This window comes from Phocoena phocoena, chromosome 4 (genome assembly GCF_963924675.1).
Source record: "Phocoena phocoena chromosome 4, mPhoPho1.1, whole genome shotgun sequence".
Taxonomy (NCBI): domain Eukaryota; kingdom Metazoa; phylum Chordata; class Mammalia; order Artiodactyla; family Phocoenidae; genus Phocoena; species Phocoena phocoena.
Window position 1 is genome coordinate 49,516,649 of NC_089222.1, and position 23,608 is coordinate 49,540,256.

At 41.8% G+C, this 23,608-nt stretch overlaps 1 protein-coding gene across 1 annotated transcript; it reads right to left on the bottom strand.

The window, feature by feature from the left end:
* Positions 1–1,275: 1,275 nt before the first annotated feature.
* On the bottom strand, positions 1,276–23,608 carry LRRC31 (leucine rich repeat containing 31). The gene is given in 9 exon segments (XM_065875817.1): positions 1,276–1,631; positions 6,479–6,611; positions 6,614–6,648; positions 11,108–11,272; positions 12,056–12,223; positions 12,443–12,607; positions 15,279–15,450; positions 17,364–17,464; positions 23,425–23,608. Coding segments are annotated over 9 exon segments (1,479 nt in total).

Consider the following 23,608-nt stretch of genomic DNA (forward strand, 5'->3'; position numbering starts at 1 on the left):
TTGTTTCACCATTCACCCTTTGAAGGGTGTTGCTCTGTTTCCAGTTTTTGGCTATTATGAATAAAGCTGCTATGAACGTTTGTTCATAGGGTTTTGCATGAGCACAGGTGTTCATGGAATTCATGGGAATGCTGAAAGAAGTGAAGAATCATTACTTAAAACATCCCCATTTATACCACTCAAGACCTCCTCACCCTGATGACTTCCTTTTTTTTTTTTTTTTTGGCCACACAGTATGACTTGTGGGATCTTAGTTTCCTGACCAGGGATTGGACCCAGGCCAACAGCAGTGAAAGCAGCGAGTCCTAACCACCGGACTGCCAGGGAATTCCCATGATGACTTTTTCTTTTAGAGTGGTATTGATTTCAAATTCTACATGTCTTTCAAGCAATGATTGCAGTATGAATTATTAGTGTAGCAAGAAGAAAGCAAAACATAACTTGACTGGAGCATATCAGAATAGAAATGTGTGAACAGACCCCTCTGCCATGCAATGAATTTCATGCTCTAGTAAGAGAAAAATAAAAAATTCCAAAAATCACTTAGAGCAGCACAGAAACTTTAATGAGTTTAGTAGGTTTTATGTGACAAATTCCATGCCAAAGAAATGCTCAGAGATAATATGTTAATTTGTTTATTTTAGCAATAAAATATTTTACTTTATTTTCACAAGGTATTTTTTGATACTGGGTTTTGAATTTTCGACCACTTTTCATGAAGATTTGTATGTCAGTGGCCATTATTAGTGTTCATGGTTTATATCTGAGATAAAAGCCAAGAGAACAAAAAATAATATACCACTGAAAGGAATACTTTCTGATAAAAATGTGAGTGGACCCCATTAAGATACATATAATGGTAAAGAATATGAAAATGTTCCACAGTTTGTGCCTTTCACATTAGAATTTCACACACACACGCACATACACATAAACACACACCCTTATATTTAAAATATTTAGGAAAAGAGAGGCAGAAAATTCCAGGGCAAGACAAAAGGAGATGCAGTACCAGAATCTAAGCATTTTTGTCAGGGCTTCTAAACAGCAAGTGAACTAACTATATATCAAAACAAATGAAAATCCATTGAAAAGTGTCATTCTTGTTTTACAAAATAGAGAATAAAGACATGCTCACATTAGATTATTATAGACAATATATATTTACAAAGCTCTTGTACCGTAAATCCCACCAAACAGCCCAGAAGCTGGTACTCCTTGATTTCACCGGGATTCACTCTTGTTCTTTTCCTCCCCCTTAGGATGGTGTGTAGCTTAGTTGAGCCTTGAGAAGTCAGCTTCCTGAAACCCACCATGGTCAAAGTGAATGCTGCTTTTGTGATCTTGGTCAAAGCCTTCTAGTTCTTCCTCTTGTGAGGCTGGGAGGACCCACCTCTTCATTCTTATCTTGGTGATCTCAGGAAGTTTGGTCACGGCACATAACAAGTGTCTAAACCATTGTCCACGCTCCTGAAAAGCTGATGGCTGAAGGCTAACATCCAGCTCGGTTAACTCTTTGAGGAGCCACAGGTTTTGGCAGAAGATGGTCCATTCTGCATCACAGATGCTGTCATTATAGCTCAGGTCCAGCTTCCGCAGCCTGGCCAGGTGACCTGTCTGGATTACCGATGCTGAAAAACAAAATCACTCTAACTGCTAAAAGCCAAGGATACTTTCTAGTGTGACCATTTCCCACTTCCAATAACACAACACAGTAGCTCCAGGATTCGTAATGACAAGACTGATACTTAGTAATGAAATGTTATTAGCTAGCAGTTTTATTCAGGGCATCTGAAATTACTCTAGTAACAAATTTCCTCTCTGCATTTCATGTACAGCTTGAAAATCGATTTTTCTTTCTCTTTCAAATCCCATTCCAAAGAGTGTCTCTTTTGTCGAGTTCCTGCTCTCTGCTCCGCTGGAGTCCCAACTCTTACTGCAGACTTTCTCTAATTAAAGAGGAAGAGTGATGGCTCACTGGCTTTAACTCAGGACCATTTCTGAATAGTTTTCTTGCTGTTTAATGCCGTTTAACTATTCACTGCTTATTCATTCTTCATTCAACAGTTATTTAATTGAGCACTTTCCGTGGGCAAAATCTGCTTGGATAATTTCTAATTCGTGGGTCAATTAGAGACATGGATCGAGTTTTCCTTTGAATAGCACATATCACAGGGCTACCCATAATGGCTCTCAATAAATAACAGTTAATGATGAAGCTAAGAAAAGGAGCTAGGAGAGATAGCCAAAGCAGACAGGACATGCGTCCCTTTTCAGCCAAAACCAGGAATGGATTACAGAGATGAGATGTGTAGAATCTCAGAGTTGGAAGGGACCTTGGAGGGCTCCTCATTCAACCTGATCGATGATCAGAGAGAAATCCCTCTCACAGCTTCTCTACTGGGGACCAGCCCAACAGAGGGCCTGAAGTCCCTCTTCAGGTTGCCCCAACAGAGGGAAGCAACTCTCCGCAGGAGGAAGCCATGCCTCTAGGCCCTATCTGACTTTCCCCACTGCCCACCTCAGCCTGCTGGGAGCCTCAGCTCCTTCCTCGTGCCAACCATGCCGTGTTGGACAACAGTCAGGTCCTCTCAAATGTCCCCCCTATAGGCTTAATCATGCCCTGGTCCTTCAATCATTCCTCACACATCATGGCTTCCACACCAAGTGGGATGCTCCATCCCCATCATTTTCATCATCCCAGTCAGGACACTCAACAGCTGCATTTGGTCCGTAGGTGTTCATGTTGATCGTGTCCCTGCCTATCTTTCTGTCTCAGAACATTACTCACCATGTTCTCAAGACCTAGCTAAGTGTTAAAGATAATGTGCATGCTTTTTCCCTTTAGAAAATTTTCTATTAAAGACATTTTCAAACATATAAAAAGTAGATGGAATAGGAGTGAGAACTCCCATGTTCCCATCAATCAGCTTCAACGCTATTTTCATTACACTGACCTTGGCTCATCCAGTCCCCTACCCCTAATTTTTGTTTGTTTGTTTTTTAGTATTTTAAAGCAAATCTCAGACATTGTTTTACCTTTCCTATACTATCTGAATTTTCCAATGATGTGAGTACTCTATTTATTATATTTTAGTATTTTATATGCATTATATTTTTAAAAATCTGGGTAATAGTATCATAGGTCATGAAAATACTGTTTTTGTAGCTTACTATATAAAAAAAACCAATGCTGTTATTTACAAAAGAATAAAACACAAACTACTAGGGATTAACAAATTCTTAAAGTTTCTATTAGAAATAAAACAGTTAAGTGGCAATGCTTAAAGCCACACACAGCAATACTTATCATTGACTAAAAATTGAAAGAACAAAAAATACCCTTGACAAAATGTAAAAGTATAAATTTGACCTGAGGAAGAAAACCTGGTAGTAAAAATTAAGAAACAATATATAATGGCTGGAACTATGATTAATAAAATATGATGCAGACCAAAAAAATAAAAAATTGAAGAAGCAAATTTTAATAACTTTAAATGAAATAATTTAAATATGTTTAATGGTGTCCAGGTCAGGAAAACAAACCAAACCAAAGGCTTATTCTTTGAGAAGATTGGTAATATTGATAAACTTCTTGTGGTAATCAGAATGCTAAGGTGACCCCAAGATTTCCACCCTAATTCCTAGGACTGTGTATATGATGGGTTCCCATGATTGGGTTATATTACATGGCACACTTGAGTTTAAGAAACGCAGACCTGAGCGAGGTTAACCTACTCACAGGAGCCCTTTAAAAGCAGAGAATTTTCTCCAGCAGGTGGTTGAAGAGGAAGGAGGTCACAGAAGAAGTAGTCAAAATGATTAGGAGACATTAACAGGATTATAAGAAAACAACTTTATTTCCATAAATTTGACCTAAGTAAAATGGGCCAATTCCTTGGAAGACACAAAGTACCAAAACTCAAGAAGAAAAAGATAACCTGAATGGTGCTATATCTATTTTTTAAACTGAATTTGTAATTTAAAACTTCTCACAAAGAAAACTCCAAGTTTAGACAGGTTCAGTGGTCAATTCTATGAAGTTTCAAGTTAATGAAAAAATAATACCAAGTCTACAAAATCTTTCCAGGAAATAGAAGAGGCAGGAACACTTGCCAACTCATTTTCTGAGGTCATTATTACCCTGATACCAAAGCCAGACAAAGATATTACAGAAAAACTAGTAGGCAATTATCTCTCGTGAACATAGCCACAAACATCCTCAACAAAATATCTTCAATTCATTATAAGAAATCTAGCCAGATTAGGATATCTGAGGATGTGATCTTTAGGATGTGCCCTTTACCTGATAAAGGGCACATCTACAAAACACAAACAAAAACCTATAGCTAACATTATACTTAATGGGAAAGACAGTGCTTTCCCCCTAATATCGAGAACAAGGCAGGGATGTCTGCTCTCACCTCATTCAACATCTACTGAAAATCCTAGCCAGTTAAATAACCAAGAAAAAAAAAATAAAAGGTATAGAGACTGGACGGGATGAAATAAAGCTGACTCTAATTATAGATGACATGATTGCCTATGTAGAAAATCCTACAGCATCTACCAAAAATCTCATAGAACTAATAGATGAGTTTAGCAAGGTCTCAGTATAAAATGTCAATATATGAAAATCAATTGTATTTCTACATACTAGCAATGACCAATTGGGAATCAAAATTTAGAAACCAGTACCGTTTATAATAGCACCAAAAAATTAAATACTTAGATATAAATTTAACAAAGCATATGCAGGATCTGCATGGTAGAAACTACAAAACACCAATACAATAAATCAAAGAGGACCTAAATAAAAAGAGAGATATACTGTGTTCATGGATAGGAGTGCTCAATATAGTTAAATGCCATTTCTCCCTGAATTTACCTATAGATCCAATGCAATCCCAATCAAAATTCCAGAGGGATATTTTGTAGATGTTGACTAGCTGATGCTAAAATTTATATAGAAATGTCAAGAAACTAGAATAACCAAAATGATTTTGAAAAAGAAAAACAAAGTCAGAATGCCCATGCTACCTGATTTCAAGGCTTACTATAAAGCTTTAGTAATCAAGACAGTATGGTATCAGTAAAAGAATAGATGCATAGACCAATGGAACAGAACAGGCCAAAAATAGACCCTCACAAACTGGCCAATTGATTTCTGACAAAAATGCAAAGGCAATTCAATGAGTCTTTTCAATTAATGGTGCTTGAATAATTGAGCTGTCGTGTGCAAAAATATTTTCAGCCCATATCTCATGCCTTGTATAAGAATACTCAAAATGGATAATAAGTCAAAATGTAAAATATAAATGTAAACCTTTTAGAAGAAGATCTAGGAAAAATCCCTGAGAACTTGGGTTTTGCAAAAAGTTCTAAGATGCAACACAGAAAGCTCTATCCATCAAATTAGCAAATAGATAAATAGATCTTTATCAAAACTGAAAGTCTTGGGACTTCCCTGGTGGTCCAGTGGTTAAGACTCCGCACTCCCAATGCAGCGGGCCAGGTTTGATCCCTGGTCAGGGAACTGGATCCCGCATGCCACACTAAAAGCTCCCTCACGCTGCAACAAAGGTCTCGCATGCTGCAACTAAAACCCGGCACAGCCAAATAAATAAATATTTTTTTAAAAAAACAAAAAACACTGAAAGTCGTGCTGTGCAAAAGATACTATTAAGAGGTTGAGAAGACAAGTTACAGACTGAGAGAAAATATTTGCAAGCTATAGATCTGATAAAAGACTTGTATCCAGAAAATGTAAAGAACTCTCATTAAGAAGAAACCAAACTATCCAGTGTTTTAAATTAGGCAAAAGATTAGAACAGACACTTCACCAAGGCATATATGCAGTTCACAGATAAACACAGATAAACACATAAAAATATGCTCACCGTCATTAGGGAAATGCAAAATAAAATCACAATGATTTGTCCACATCTTCTAATTACAGTGTTTGGCCATAACTCTTGCTTTGAAAACACATATTTGTTCCAACTAGATTGAAATATCAGAGAACAGTGTGAACATAACACAAATTTCTTGTTTGCTTATGCATAATTTATCCACAGGAAACAGTAGGTGAACACAGAAAACTGCACCCAGCTGAGCCAAGGTGGGTACAGGCGTAAACAAAATCCACACATGCCCACACCTCTCAAGGACAAGGAGCCTCACCCATCCACATCCAGTGTTCCAACTTTCTATTCTACACCAGGTAATCCTCCTTCTTCCACCACCATATCTATGTCTATCTTCTTTTTTTTCTTCTTCTTCTTTGTTTTTAAATGTTTGGCCGCACCTTATGGCTTGTGGGATTTTAGTTCCCCAACCAGGGTTCGAACCGAAGATGCACAGAGGGCTTAGCTCCAGGCCTCGCTGCCTTCTCCACCTCCCTTATCCTGGACTGCCAGAGCAGGCACGCTGGGCTCTGAGTGCCAGGACTGCTTTGGATGGAACCAGTAGGTAAAACCCAGAAGAGCCACGTCCTCTGTCACCAGGGAACAGCTGCTTAGCCTCAGCACCTGAAGGGACGTTGAAAGCTTTAGCGTTTCCAGGAGCAGCTTTAGGTTGCTGCCAACACACTTATTCCAAGAAAGGTTGAGACTATTTCCAGAGCAGGGAGGTGAACGGAGGCTTCAGCTGAAATTGACAGTGATAAGAATAGCAATAATTTAGGTTTCCTTCGAGGCCATAAGCCTTGAATTTGAGGAACCTAGGCTAGGGCAACATATTTCTATCAGTGAGGTTAAGACAGTTGTAGAGACCGTTTCTCCTGCCTGAAATTCATGGCCTCAATTTATGTTGTCTATTTTTATTGGGGAGAAATGTTGGAGACTTTAGAAAAGTAAAACTTGATTAAATGGGGACTTCCCTGGTGGCGCAGTGGTTAAGAATCTGTCTGCCAATGCAGGGGACATGGGTTCAAGGCCTGGTCAAGGAAGATCCCACATGCCGCAGAGCAACTAAGCCTGTGCGCCACAACTACTGAGCCTGTGCTCCAGAGCCCATGAACCACAACTACTGAGCCCCCGTGCCACAACTACTGAAGCCTGGGCGACTAGAGCCCATGCTCCGCAACAAGAGAAACCACCGCAATGAGAAGCCCGCGTACTGCAACTAAGAGTAGCCCCAGCTCACTGCAACTAGAGAAAGCCCACATGCAGCAATGAAGACCCAACGCAGCCAATAAATAAATACAAATTTAAAAAACTTGATTAAATGGAATTCACTATTGACTGGGATTTCTTTCCTTCACTTCACATTTAAGAGCGAGAAAGAGACAAACAGTTTTCACAGTTAGTCACGATTTCCAGAGTGTGTCCTGGTTTTACATGTCCTGGTTGCTGTTGAAATTCAGAGACAAGGCCAAACCTCCCTAGAACTCTGAAACACCAAAATGTATTTGTGTTTACTTAACTGCAGTTAACAGAGACAAAGAAGGGAAATAGTGTATATTGGAAAGATTTTTAAAGGAAATTCAAAGATTTTCTGCTTAGTTCTCGGTTTCCCCTAACATTAAAATTAACCAGAGGGCTTCCCTGGTGGCGCAGTGGTTGAGAGTCCGCCTGCCAATGCAGGGGACACGGGTTCGTGCCCCGGTCCGGGAAGATCCTGCGTGCCGCGGAGCAGCTGGGCCCGTGAGCTGTGGCCGTTGAGCCTGGTCCGGAGCCTGTGCTCTGCAATGGGAGAGGCCACAACAGTGAGAGGCCCGCGTACCGCAAAAAAAAAAAAAAAAAAAAAATTAACCAGAGCAACTTATCCACGAGGTACAGCTACCAATTACATTTTAAACTATTCTTCCTTCTTTCTAAAAAATCATATCCGTTTGAAGGGTAGATATATATTCTTTTTATAATATCTAACAAGAGCACCCTCCCACTCCTATGGTACAGAGACCTATCAATAAGAAATTGAACTTTATTTTCTCAAAGTGATGCAGAGAAATATGTATTTACTTGATTTACTTCTTTTTTTTATTGTTGATTTACTTCTTAATTCAAATTGAATTAAACAGGTCTCCCTCGACTTATAGTGGGGTTACGTCCCGATAAGTTGGAAATATCTTAAGTAAAAAATGAATGTAATACACCTAACCTTCTGATCATCATAACTTTGCCTAGCCTACTTAAACATGCTCAGAACATTTATATTAGCCCATGGTTGGGCAAAGTCATCTAACACAAAGCCTATTTTATACTAAAATGTTGAATATCTCATGTAATGTATTGAATACCATACTGAAAGTGAAAAACAGAGTGGTTGTCTGGGTACAGAGTGATTGTTAAGTTTACCCTCGTGATGGCATGAGTATTGCACCACGTATATATTACTAGGCTGGGAGAAAATCAAAATTCAAAATTCTAAGTATGGTTTCTACTGGTGTGTTGCTTTTACACCACCTTAAAGTCGAAAAGTGTGAAGTCAAACTGCTGTAAGTCAGGGACTGTCTAAAGATTTATGTCAGATGATGTAATTTTGTGTAATATCTACTTGATTATGATCCATTGATTGTGTAGCTATAATTGAAAAGAGTTGTGCCTTCTGATGGCAGAAGACACAAAGTTAAAAACAAAATTTTATTTAAAAATATTCAACCTTTTCCATCTAAGAAGTATATTTATGAAATCTCATGTTGTCCCCAAATTTATTTTTTGTGGAATTTTCCTAACAACATTAGTCTGAGCAGTGGAATGTGGGGCATGTGTGTGTGTGTGTGTGTGTGTGTGTGTGTGTGTGTGTTTACCTAGCCATTTTGGGGATTATAGCCCCCTTTGAGAAATTTATCTGTCTGTCTGTCTATCTATCTACTAACCTGTCTATCTACTTACTGACTTACTTAATACCGAAAACGTGCTTTGAAGGATGCAGTGAAGAATAAACACAATTCCTGCCCTCAAGAGGGTAACAATCTGGGAGAAGTATCAACATTAAAAAACCACACAAGTAAATACATAATTATAAATACTGATAAAGGCTATAAGGAAGATACAGGGACTTCTAATTCAGAGAGAGGCTGTCTTAAAAGGGGACATTTACACTGAGACCTGCAATCAGAGCTCCCCAGGAAAGACTGGGGGGTAGGGAATTCTAGAGGACAGGAAGGTCAAATGCAGGAGAGAGCTCGGTGATATGAAGGAACAGAAAGAAGCCAACTGAGGCTGGGTTCAGGGAGCAAGGGGGAGAGCCGCCAGGGGGCCTGTTAGATCACAGGAAGGAATCTGGATTTTACCAGAGGTTCTCCAGGCAACCGCTGGCTTTTACAATAAAATTTACTTTTTTTTTTTTTTTTTTTTCCACACTGTGTGGTATGTGGGATCTCAGTTCCCTGACCAGGGATGGAACCTGCATCCCTGCAGTGGAAGTGTGGAGTCTTAACCACTGGACTGCCAGGGAAGTCCCAAAATTTACTTTTTAAGTAAAATTTATAGACTGTCTCCCCATAATAATATTCACAACTGGCATTTATTGAGCATTTAGTATGAGCCAGGCACATTTCCAAGAACTTCACATGTAATAACCCGTTTAATTCTTACAACCCTATGAGATGTGATCCTATTATTCCATTTACAGACAATGAAACTGAAGCACAGAGTTGTTAAGTACCACAGGTCATGAGAGCCAGAGCCAGGATTTGCTTTCAGATGTCTGATCCCAGGTGCGTTGGAGCCAGAAAAATGTACCATACATTCCCTACCAACAAAAGAATTGGAATCAGTTTTAGGGAGTTCACAGCCCCCTGCCCAGGCATAACTATAGACTGACTCTCTTAAGGGAGGAGCCGTGGACCTCAGGTTAAGAGACGTACATATCCTGCTACTTTTCCCCATCCAGACACGTGGCCAATGAGATGAGCAGTGCTGGGGGAGGGCTGGGAGCAGTGCATGGCAAGGACCAAGACCCTGTGGGTCAAACAGAATACTTGGGATGAAAAGGAGAGCAAGAATACCTTAAGTAGAGAGTTCTTAGAATTTGGGATAAATTATATGTACTTATTTTTATTAACAGATATTAATAAATAACTACTTGTTGTTTTTTATTAATAGAATGCCTTTATTTCATTAATAATAGCCCTGTTGGGTCCATAGGACAATTCACTTTTAAGGGAGTGTCAACAGACATAACCCTTGAGGGAAGGTCAGAGAGAAGGGCTCTGTTTTCACTGTTACTCAGGAAGCACCAGAATCCAACCACATTAGTCTTGCGCATGTGGACAAAACAGAGTTAACCTAGCAGGCCCGAGACCACTATCCCTACAAAGTCCTGCTGGCCAGGTTGGCCCTTGGCTGACATCTGGGAACTTGGAATTTGGAAGTGTCGCCACCATTCCCTAACTTATAAGGGTGGTTCGTTGTGCCTACAGTGTCTGTGTACAAATAAGATGATTTATGCTGAACACTAGCTTTCCTTCTGTGAGTCTGGCATTTTGGTATGTGCTTCGTAGAGGGTGCCTGCATGATCATGACCAAGCCCCACTAAAAACCCTGGACTGGAAGGTTCAGGCGAGCCTTCCCAGGAAACATTTCAGACCATGACATTACAACGTGCTGCAGAAACGGAGTGCATCCTTATTACTCTGCTGGGAAAGGAATCTTGCAAGCTTGGGCCTGGTTTCCTCTGGACTCTGCCCCATGCGTGTTTCCCTTTGCTGATTTTGCTTTGTATCCCTTTGTAAAGTTGTAACGTACACCCGTTATGCACCGTCCCACTGACTTTCTGTAACTTCATTTGTATCTAAGTGCCTCGGCTTCACTTGATTAGCGAGAAAGACTCAACACCCTTCGTTTTGGCTTTCCTTCTACATCCCTATTTGTAATACACTTTGTAACAGTAACAGATCCGTTTCAAAACAGCCACATAAATTCAAAAATTTTCTCCCTCAAGTGCCACATCTATCCTTTACAGATGTGTATAGGAGGAGTTTAGATTCACTAACAATTACTGGGCACTTAATATTTGCCAAATGCTATATCGGGGCATTCACAAAACTTTTATGATGTGGTCCTTCCGGTAACTTCATAAACAGCACGTCTCAAATTTGCCAGGTTTGCAAACACATGGCAAGGCTCCAAGAGTCCTCCCTCGGCTCTGCAGTACCTACTCAGCCACACCGTGTCGTCGGCCATCAGCGAGCACTGGCGAAGATCCAGCCCCTCCAGATGCTCGAGCATGGCCAGCCCCGGGGAGTCTTCAAACCCTCCACTCATCTCCTTGTTGCAGGAAAGGTCTAGTGTCCTCAGCTCACACAAGTATCTAAAAGCAGCATCTACAAAGAAGGTCAGAACCCCATTCTGACATATTACAAGGCGGTCAGCAGGAGAGGGGGCAGGTGTGGAGAAGGGAGACTGAGACAATACGTACACTATGTTGACAAAAGCCCAGACAGTGGGATAACTGTCCACTTTGTACCATCTACCCCTTCGGACCTGACAATGGCTTCAAATACACACTCCCTGTGATCTGCATTGATCGTCAATGGTTTTGATCAAAATCTTTCAGCTAATGAATCTTCCCCTGCTATCCTTGAGCACTGGTGCTGTCATAGCATTCTAGACTTATTCAAACTGCCAGGGAGAAGGATTTTACAGGCTCTAGAAGTTGAAGGGATAAATACACATTTCATTTCCTATTCTTTAATGTGGATACTCTATAGCAGAGTAAATTTTAACTACAGATGTCACTGAAGCTGTTCTTTTTATCAGTACCAATTCCTTCCTACTACGAAGCATAAAATAATGCTGGCATTTTCAAAAGTAAGAGAAAAATGGACAGCTTTAGTAGCACACTTATTTTGCATAGTGTCTCTCTCAGACCTAAAATATCCTGGCCTTTTCAGAGTCAGCCATTTTAAAAGATGATTTTTGTAATCATGAAAGTACATGCTCACTGTAAAAGACTTAGAAAATCAATAAAACATGAAGAAGATTTAAATCACCCGTAATCTTATTCCCCAACATAACTACTGTTTATGTTTTGTTGTATTTCCTAACAGCTTAAAAATTCCATATAATACAAAGTTATAGAGAAACTTTAGCCATTCCTAACTCACCCACTAGTTTGACACTCTTTTGTGATAATCCACGTGAATGTAACTTCAAGACTTTCAGATTTAAGGTACTTTTTAATCCCTGAGCAATACTGATGAGACTGCCACCGATGTTTCTGTTAATAGAAAGATCAAGTACTTCAAGGTTTTGCAGCCTAAGTAGCAACTGACCTGGAAGGAAGGAAATCCAAAAGACAACTCAGTAAAGATGCAGGGTGTGAAAGGTGGGGCAGGCAGGAGGGAGGTACATCTTCATGTGACCTGGGATATAGTGAACCACTCTTTCAATTCAGGGTGAGAGAAAACATAGCCAACGTTGATTTCCAAGCTATCCAATCATGGGTGCCTTCACATGTTTTCCTGGGAAGGACTCTTCCAAATTCCACTTACCCACAAACGCTCCATCTTCTGACGTGAGGGCGTAGTCCACAAGCTCAGGCATTTGTCTCTTGCTCCCTTCTCAGAATGTCCGGAGGATCAGAGGCAAGTTTCCTCCCACTTTACTGTTCCAGGACAAATTCAACTCAAGTTCAGGCAGCCCTTTAAGTGCTTCTCCTGTTACAAAATGGCCCAAAGATCAGGTTGATCGCTAATCCGCAAAGCAGGGAATTCGTTTCAAAATCAATACAGCCATTGTTTACGGAGTATTGAAGCCGGGCCAGCTACTGGTTAGATGCCAGGGAACAGGGAGGAGAAAAGGACCCAGTTCTTGCCCACTCCCAGCACGGTGAGCTTCACAGGTACAGGCACAGCAAGTCGAGTCCCTCCAGAGTTCTGAAGCCATGCTCGTAAGCAAACATTGTGTAAAAAAAAAAAAAAAAAAAAAAATCCACCTGTTAGTAGGGGTGGTTTTACCAAATTGTTTTTATGGTAGTAAATATTTCTACCAATCCATCTACTTTCTCTCATCCACCTTCTCCGGGGATCAGCATTGCCGAGAAGTTCGGCCAGAGGTAAAAGTGTGAAAGACTTAGAAAGTAAAACATGAAGAAGATTTAAATCACCCATAATACTATTCCCCAGCATAACCACTGGTTATATTTTGGCCAGAGGAAGATTGGTAAGAAGCAAAGCAGGGCACTGGCCACCACAGAGGAAAGGCTCACTTTGACATCAAGAATATCACATACAACTGATCCAACCACTGCAGAGAGGAACCAGTAAGAGGGCATCAGGCACTAGCAGCTCATAACAGTGATGCAACCTTGGGGTGGAGGAGGATGCAGTGAGGGGGGTGAAACTTGACATTTCTGATACCATTTCACACAGGAAACATCTGAGGGCTACAGAGTGGAGGCTGGGAGAGAACAGGGGAAGTGTGGGGAGATCAGCCCTTAGGAATAATTTTCACTGCTTTGGGGGCAGAACAGAATGGTGAGCCACACACATGACAAATGTGCTTTCTCAATGTCTGGAGTCAATTTTAGCACCAGTTAAGAGTGTTGGAAGGTCCACTGTGTCCAGAAGCCTCTCTTCCACCATCCACTCCTGGGCTGGAACTTCTGCCACTGGTTATTTATTCCATGGTTTAAGGTTTTTGGAGTCCAGGAGCCCCAGGTTAAAATGCAAGTTCTCCAGGAGTTATAATATCATAAGCCAGGTGTCATTTTGTAAGCCATGGCCAGTCAAAAGGGCGTGGATATGTATCGCCCTGAGGCATCCCCCAGGATCAGGGAGAAAGAGTACATGACTGTCTGCAGTGCATATGGTACTGGAGGGCCTAGGCATTTGCAATCTTGCACTAAGCAATTGTAACAGGTGTAATAATGTTGAAATGCCTCCTGATTTATATTTTCTTATCAGTAAACCGTTCATTCTCCTTATACTCCATCTGCCATTAAGGCTAAGCAGAGTATGGATGATAAGATAGCCCCTCCTGGTGGAGAGGATGCAGAAGTCCTTCCAGAGAGGATAAAATCTCGGGGAGAGGGGAAAGGACACAAAACATTAGTGACAAGGGTGCAGACTCTCTCCTGGACCAGATGAGTTTAGAGTGGGTCCCAGGGCAGAAATTCCACTTCCTGGTTTCTTAAGGATGGTGGATCATGAAAAAGATTAGATTAGTCATAGAAAATAATCTATACTTCTTTGCATGCCTGAGTAACAGTATGTTAAATTTGAGACCCTGGTACACAATAACCAGCTGCTAACCAGTGGGGCTAAATCGATCATGAAAAACCACAGAAAGGTAATTTTGGATGAGGGAATAGGGAAAGAAAGAATTATTGAGTGCCTACTACGTGTCAAGCACGTAGTAGGTACTTTACAGAAATTATCTAATGCTCACAATAATTTTTTTTGAGGTGGATATCACCCCTTTTCAGAGATAATAAAACTGAGGCTCAGAAAGTTAAATATTTTGTCCACGGTCACAAAGAGAATTAGAAGTGGGACTAGGATTTGAAAGGATCTGGCCAGCTCTGAGATGTATAACGTTTTTCCTTAGGTATAGGAAGGGTGAACCAGGAAACATCAGCTGGCCCCTATTTTCTAGGGAAGGATTAGAGAGAAGACATTGGCATAAATTTTGTTGCTTTTACAGAAATCTTTGCAGAGATGTAAATGATCAAAATACATGATCGAAATAAGAAACTTCAGACAAAAAGAAGACAGAAAAAGTATTAATTGCATCTAAAACCAGCAAGCATTCTAGATAACCCAGCATTCATAACCCAGCAAAGCAGCTGGGTTAGTAGCATGACAAATTTTATCTTATGTTCTATGTTATCCAATGTTTGATATACTATAAACTAACTTAGTTGAGGTTCTAGTCCTATTTAAATCATTGCTTTTAATTGAAAAATCTTGTTTTGATCATTTTTTAAAAAATGGGAATGGGAAAATAGAAGAGAGAAATACTATTTCGGAATTGGAAAGGAACTTAATTATTATCTATCCCAACTCCTCTAATTTACAGATGAGGTAACAGACCCAAAGTGGGCAAATTTTACAGTTACTATCTCCACTTAAACTCCATGAGAACAGAGGCTTGGTCAGCCTGTTCCCTTCTCTATCCCAGGGCTTGGCACGATGCTAGGTGCAGGTTACACAGCTCCTTAGAAGGTATACAAGTGCTCAACACAGCATCACATCATGTACAGGCAGCGCTCTCATCCTCGTCCATGGGCACTCGAGGGGGTGGTGACCCAGATAATTCGCCCCTGAGGGTTTGGGTTGCAAAGATTCTTCCAGGGGAGCCATCTCTTAAGGGAAGCATTCATCATACCCAGTGCTCGAACATCATCAGCAGTAAGTCTGCATCTACCCAGCCTCAGGATTTTTAACTTGCTGACAAGATGCATTTGCTGCATGAGTAAATGGAGGGTTCTGCCTATGAAATCATTCCAGGAAATATCCAGTTCTTCCAAGTCTGGAAGAGAAGGCAGCAAAGCAAGTAGAAGTGAACACAAGAAAAAACAGATTTGCATGTGTAATTTGTGATTTGTAGTAAATAGGATCCACTGCCTGTTCCTCTGGTAAGCGGATAGAAGGAGGGTGGACTTGCTGACTTTCCACAAAGCAGGGATCTCTCAGCCACACAACTGGAGACGTTGCGACATTTACTTTACCTATTTCTTGGGATGTTTTCTATTTCTGCCAAATAACTGCACTCTGAAAATGCAGTGGTGTTTCCATAAGATTTCATAAGAACTCCTTTATTGTAGTGGAAATTGTAACTCTACTGCTAGGACTGTTACTACCACTGTCACTGTAATGTGTATACGGGTCCTTTTATTTCGCAAAACCCCCTGACACCCGTCACCCTGTTGTCCTATTGGACCCTCAGGCTGAAGGTCTGGGGAATACTCTGTTGGCAGGACCGCTGAGACTGAGGGTGCCCATTACCTTTTCCTTCTTATCTTGATCACCTGGGTGTCACCACCTTATAAAGTTCCTGTTATACCTACATGGGCCAACATGTGCAGGTTTAGACGCACAAACCCTGACCAGAACCTTCTCTGAGTCTCCTCCATTGCTCACGAAAATTGAAGCTACCCTCTGTGAACAAGATTCTCAAAGGTCATCTTTATCTCCTGCAGCAACAAGACTTAAGAGTGGAAATGCCAAAATCAGGGGGCGAAAGTGTCTTTGCTCGCTTGCTTTTAAACATCTGTCTTGAATGTTAAAATAGTGGCAGCAGTCAGACGCTGCATGGTGAGCTTCTAGAGTTACAGGCATAGCAATTCCTGACCTTCCACAATTCTGAAGAAACTCTAAAAACATGCTTAGGGGGCAAAAAGTATGTTTTCTTTCTACTAGCATTCAAAGCACTTTAGCAACTTCATCTTGTTCACCATGATCCTAACTTTATAAAGTATGAAAGCCTATTGAACACACTAAGAAGGAAAAAAACAGGATTCCTGGGGACCACGCTCAAAGATTTCAATTTGATGGGTTTGGGTTGGACTCAAGTGCCTGCATTTCCACAAGTTCTGCAAGAGATTCTGACATGTACATAGGCGTTTGAGAATCAACAGGCATGGTTAGAGCCCCCTCGTAAGAGATCTGTCTCAAATATAATGGCATAGATTTTTTTTTTTTTTTTTTTTTTGCGGTATGCGGGCTCAGTGGCCATGGCTCACGGGCCCAGCTGCTCCACGGCATGTGGGATCTTCCCGGACCGGGGCACGAACCCATGTGCCCTGCATCGGCAGGCGGACTCTCAACCACTGCGCCACCAGGGAAGCCCTAATGGCATAGATTTTAATTAAAATACTCAAGGACCCCTCACTCAAAACACAGTTCTTTTGATACCTCTGTTGGTAGACACACCTAATTTGATTCAAGACTTGATTTAAGGTATCTGAAAAAAGAGTTTTTTAAAAAGGTGGTGACAGTGGTGTTGGGAAGATGGTTCTTCACAACCAAACTCCTGCTAGAGGGTCACAAACAGTAGTTGCACTTTTTTGTAAAACGGTGTGAGCAATAATTGCTGGTAGTGATAGTTTTTATTCCACAGATAACAACGAGATGCCCCTTTAAATTCCCAGTAGGGCTCAGTTTTATGGATGAGTTTACATCCTATGCAGGAACAGGTGTGTTTCAGGGAGCTAGAGGTAATCAGTAGAGAAGTAAAATTGCTCAGGAAAAACAAACAAACCTCCCTCTTAAACTCGGCTCAAATCTTTGAAGCTTGAGGAAGAATCAATTAACTTGTTTTTAAAAAAAAAATAGCGTTGCATCTGCGCTTCCTTGTCTGGGCCACCCTGCAGACCTAGGACTACCAAGTGAGGACCGAGCACTTTCCCTGCTCATCCCAGCCCGAAGGCCCTCTGTGCCTCTGTGCAAGGTCAACTCCATACAGACCTGGCTCCCTCACATCTGCTGTTGTTAGTCTACAGTTGTTCAAATCTAGACACTTGTCGACAGGGTTTTTGCCCAGCTTCAGCAGGAACGGCTTTTTCCTCCATCCTGGATCTTAATTCCATTTCTGAAGTGATAGTCTTAGTTGTATTATAAAAATAAAGAAAAATTTGCTGTGAATGACAGAGTGTATTAAAGATGCATAATGATCGCCATAAGACAAGTGAGAAGACGGACAACAACACTGAACTGATCCCTTGTGAAACCTCACCTCAGAAGGGGACAAAACCTGACCTCTGTTCCTGCGGTCGGTGCTCAACACTGGCCGCTCCAGTGACCCATTTCCTACAAAGGAGCCTGAGGAACTCAGTGGCTTTTCTTTCCTGGCCTGACCTGGGCTTCTTGCATGTAGATGGAGCTTTGCTCCTGGACAAAGAGGTAAACTTGGGCTTCCCTGGTGGCGCAGTGGTTGAGAGTCCGCCTGCCGATGCAGGGGACGCGGGTTCGTGCCCCGGTCCGGGAGGATCCCACGTGTCGCGGAGCGGCTGGGCTCGTGAGCCATGGCCGCTGAGCCTGCGCGTCCGGAGCCTGTGCTCCGCAATGGGATGAGGCCACAATAGTGAGAGGCCCGCGTACCGCAAAAAAAAAAAAAAAAGAGGTAAACGTGTTATTACGACGTTTAAGACAATGCTGCTGGAAGGATGCACAAACATCTTTGGTGAGTGCAGTGCTGGGGGTATGCCCAGGCACTGGCCTCCTAACCAGACAGGTGAGGAAGGGGAAGCACTGCAGTCACCACTGATGAGCCTCAGATGGCTAAAGAGAGCGAGTGAAACCCTTGCTGCTCATTTCCTAGACCCCTCATTTGACACATCCAGCGAGAGTAGTCCCTGAGAGAGCTTTTGTGTTTTCTCAACTCCTGCCAGAGAATACACTCAGAAAGCCTCATGTGTCCTCGTTATTACGGACTTTTTATGCGGCACCCTTACCAAGTTCCACTATAATAATACCACACTACATGATATCACTACAATTTTTTTAAAAATAGGTTTTATTTTTTAAAAAATAATTAATTAATTAATTTTGGGCTGTGTTGGGTCTTCGTTTCTGTGCGAGGGCTTTCTCTAGTTGTGGCGAGCGGGGGCCACTCTTCATCGCGGTGCGCGGGCCTCTCACTATCGCGGCCTCTCTTGTTGCGGAGCACAGGCTCCAGACGCGCAAGCTCAGTAGTTGTGGTTCACGGGCCTAGTTGCTCCGCGGCAAGTGGGATCTTCCCAGACCAGAGCTCGAACCCGTGTCCCCTGCATTAGCAGGCAGATTCTCAACCACTGTGCCACCAGGGAAGCCTATCACTACAATTTTTAAAAGTTAAATAAATAAAAATAAAAAGCTATGATTTTATTGAGTGCCTACTATGTACCAGGGCTTTACCTACTGAATGTGTCAACATTTAAGACACATGTGAAACACATCATACTTTTGTAAGGAAAAATGAATAGGCATGTATTGACAGTGACTTTAAAGAGGTTTTGTAAGTGAAAATGCACAGTTTAAAACACATGCAAAGCGTATACTGGAATCCAATAGGAAAGCATAAATTCTGAATGTGCAGTAATATTCTACTACCCCTGACAAAACGTGTACAACCACATAGCAAAAAAGAAATATATTAGTACCAGTGGAAATGAAAAGATGATGGCATTACAGTAGTAAATTTAGACTAAAATATTAGCAGGATAATAAAAATTCCTCCTCTCCTCCACAGTGTGTCTGGTGGCTTGCTATTTTTGTTTCGTTGCTTTGTTTTGTTTTGTTTTCTTGGTGGCTTGCTATTTTTCAGAAAACCACCTACAGGCTGTACATCTTTGCGGGGATAGTTGGTGTTGTCACATTCTACCAGTAGGAGGCAGCATCATCCACCTACCATTTACCTCTTCATTTTGGCCTTCAATTTTTATTATGGTACATTGGATACAAGGTATTTTGTTTTGGGTAGGGTTGCCAGATTTAGGAAAAATAAAAATAGCACGTCCGATTAAACTTAAACTTCAGGTAAACAAGGAATCATTGCTTAGTAAAAGTATGTCCCAAATATTGTGTGTATTTTTTCTGGCAACCCTAATTTTGGGTGAGGGGAGTTGTGGATGGAGGATGTGAGTACAGGGCATTTTGTGTAAACTTAATACAGAGTCACAGTTACACTGTTTCATAGATTTGGAAACTGAGACTCAGAGAGACTGTTAAGTAGTAAGCAGCAGAGGCAGAATTTGAACCCAGAGCAATCGACTCCAAAGCCCATTATGTGCAGGTGCTTTTTATAATTTTTGTTCTTAAAAAAATTTTCTCTGCATTGTATCTTATTGCTCTCTCTTTTGTTTTTTAGCTTTTTATCTCCATAGGCTCAACCTACAATCGTGCTCAAGTTCCAGCCTCACCAAACCTTCTTTTTCTTTGTTTTCTCCTCAAGCCACTGTTCTGTCAATCATTTCCTTTACTGTCAAGTGTTTGGAAAGAATGGTTTGTATTTGCTGACCCCACTTCTTCACCACAGTTACCAATTAACCCTTTGCATTCTGGTTGCCACACTCACCTAGCCCAATAAATTGTTTCTCAGAGGTCGCCACCAATGACTTACGTATGGTCAGGCCATTCAAGATGGCTGTTCTCTTGCTCTCCGTCCATCCCCTGCTCCACCAGGCCCTGCTTCACTCACATGACTCTCCAATCCCCTTAATTATAGGGCTTAATCAGTAACTGCCTGCCGTGCTTGCCCCCTGCCCCTGCTGCTGGTTTCCGTGGTAACTGATAAGCCCACCTGACATCAGTTCCCCTATAAATGGTGGCCTCCTTCTCCACCAAGTAGTGGAGGTTGTTGCCATGTCCTGTCTGCTGCCGGCCATCCATGGAAGGAGTGTTGCTCCAGGACCTTTGTGTAAGATGCCCCTTAACCAATGAGCTTTGATGTCTCTGTTGTTGTCTCCAGGCTTTTTCTTTGGTCTCAAGGCTGAGCAGCTACAAGATTTGCAGGCTGGTGGGGGGTGTGGTCCACCAACCAACCAGTTGACAGATTCAGAAATCTCTTCTCAGACCACAGCCTACTTGGGCGCTCTGTAATATTTATATGATTGGCAAGTCCAAGGCAGCACCACTGGAAAACCTGGCTCAACTCGTGGGTCCATCAGGTAAGCAAGTCACTTAACTTCTCTGAGCCTTGGTTTACTCATCTATAAAATGGAAATTATAATTCCTGCCCGGTTCATTTCTCAGGAGCATAGTGACTTAAAGTTACTGAGGCCTCCCAGGAAGATGGGACTCTGCAGTGCCTTTTACATCAGAGGCACTTTGTAAACATTTGTTGAAGGAGCAAATAACTGAACGAATGAGTGAATGTTAGTTTCACAGTTTCTCAATAACCAAAATAAATCAAGACGACAAATCTTTATCAAACCACCTAAGTATAAATATGAGTACCAATTTATGAGGCCCCTGGACATCTCCTTACAGACCATATATTTCTTTTTTTTTAATCTATAAACCCCTTCCTTCAAAAAGTATCTTATGTCATACCTCAATATATAAAACAGGTGAGTCAGAGCTGCTACAGGTTGGCTGAGGAGGGAGGGCTGGCACTCCATGGAGGGTGCAAAGTGACCACACATAAGCAGCTCCATGGAGTGACTCGGGGCTTTTTCTGGCGGCTTTACGGCTGAACCGAGCTCTTGCTTCTCCAGGTGATTCTGTGAGCCAAGCAGTATCTTCTCCTTAGGTTCCTTTCCAAGCTAAACCTGTAGGGGCTTGTTTCCGTTGTTTACAACCAAGAATCCTGATGCTTTCGTAAAACATTTTTACATGTTTGTAACATGGGTGATGCTGTATAGGGAACCAGGGTAACAAGTTCCTGTTGCCAAGGAGCTACCTGTCTGATGGAGCAGCCAGACAAGAAAGCCACAGAGGGTCCAAAGTCCAGTGGGTGCGTCTTGGGAAGCTTCCAGGTGAACGTGGTGGATAAATTACACCTTAAAGGGTGAGTGAAAGTCAGCCAGGTGGGTGGACATGAGGGAGGGATAAATGGGGGAGGGGTGCAGAGGGAGGATGCCACAAGGGAAGGTCTTTCTAGGCACAGGTACCCACTTTGGGGGAATGTGGCCAGTTCAGGAGAGAGTCAGTCAGAATGTCAGGAGTAGAGGATGAACATAAGATTGGGGGGGGAAGGCAGAAGTTGTGAAGAGATATTCAACTGATCACAAACACCTTGAAGACCATGCTTGAGAGTATAGACTTTCTCTTCAAGGCAGGAAAGACTCAGTGAAGGATTTTAAACCGGCGAGAGACACCACAGTATCTGTGGTTTAGAAAGAGCACCCGGTAGCAGTGTGGAGGACAGGCTGGCCACAGACCAGGAGTAGAGAAACCAGGGAGAAAGCTGTGGCAGTGGTCCAGGCAAGAGACGATGAAAGCCAGGACAGCAGCGGAAAAGAGGAACGAGGTCCCAGAGCTGTTTGGAGGACAGAATTCACATGACTCCAGGGGCCACTGGACTTGGGGAGAAATGGAAATGGAGAAGCCATGCATGGTGCTGCCCAGCTGGGATAACCAGCTGACGGGTCTTGCACGGTTAATTTAATCATGGTTATGGGTATCCATGAACCATGTTCCTGAAGCTCCAAATCATACTTTAGAACAAATATCAACAACTTTCTGACTGCCCTCTTTTAAAGGTAGACTTCTTAATTTTCTACTTCCAAAAATGCATTCAATCTGCTTACAGGTAAAATGATATTTTTGGTATTTGGTGCAAATAATCTGACGGACATGAGGGTAAGTATAAATGAAATAAGATTGGCCATGGATTGGTAATTGTTGGAAGGAGGTGGTCTTGGGGACTCATACTGTTCTCTCTTCTTTTGTATATGTTTGCATAAAAAGTTTAAAGTGTTTTAAAAATACATTTAATCTAATAATATAGTGACGGCATTGTATATGACATAACTCTAGAGAGAGATTTGGCAATATTTTCATAACCCTTGTATTTGTAATCTCTGTTCTGGGAATTTGTGCTAATTAGCTGAAACAGCGTAAAGCAGAAAATAGGGGAGAGGGAAAGCCAAAGATATTCACTAAAGGGCAGAAAAGGAACTTAAGTAATTATGGTATAGGCATGTAATGGAATATTATGCCACTGTCAAAATTAGCATATGAACACCACGTAACAATATGAGAACTGAGCAGTATAATAATATGTCTCAGTAGGATCACAGCTCCGTGTCAGATCAAGCGGGCTTTATAAGCTCTTATAACCGTACAAAGTACGTCCGTTTGGCCCCAGCTACCTCTCTGACTGGTCTACTACTCATCCTCTCTCCATCTCTCATCCTGCTTCAGCATGCCTAACCTCCTGGCTTGCTCTCAAGCACTCCAGGCTCTCTCCCATCTTGGGCCTTCGCATTTACACATCCCTTTGCCTGGCAAACTACTCCCACAAATACCTGTGTAGCTGGCTTCATTCATTCTACGTGGCTGACTTTCAGATCTCGGCTCAAATGCCACCAAATCAGAGGCTCCTTCCTTCCAACCACATCTAAAATAGCACCCCCAGCCCATCATTCTCTGTCTCCTCAGCCTACTTTGTCTTCATATGACTTATCACACTGAAATTATATCTGCTTTTGGTTCTTTATGTACGCAAATGTTCTCTTTTTCATGGCTGTCCTTCTAATAACAGGGATTGGCACAGATACTCAGTGTTTGACTGGTTGGTTGACCATAAATGCATGTATATGAATAAAAGGCTGAAAAGAATCTTGAAGAAATGACCATTTGTGTTAGAATGAAAGGAAATAGGGTATTTTTCTCTAAACCTTTCTGCAACATATTACTTTTGACAATTTAAAAGGAAAGTGAGGGGAATTCCGTGGCGGCCCAGTGGTTAGGACTCCATGCTTCCGCTGCTGGGAGCCCAGGTTCAATCCCTGGTTGGGGTCCCGCAAGCCGTGTGGCATGGCCAAAACAAAAAAGTAAAATGAGCAAATTATTTAAAGCATTTAACAAAATAAATGTTTAGAACAGACTCATCATATTAGGTTTCGGTGTCTCGTCGCTGGGTCGAAAAGCAGTTGTTTTAAGGTCATTGCTCTCTTTTCTGTTTTCAGCTTTGGGGGACCTGAATTTTGACCCCCTGATGCATTTGTTGACAAATAAAGTCTGGGGTTTAGTTTCTCCATCTGAGGAACTCTTGTTCCCTGTTTGACTCAT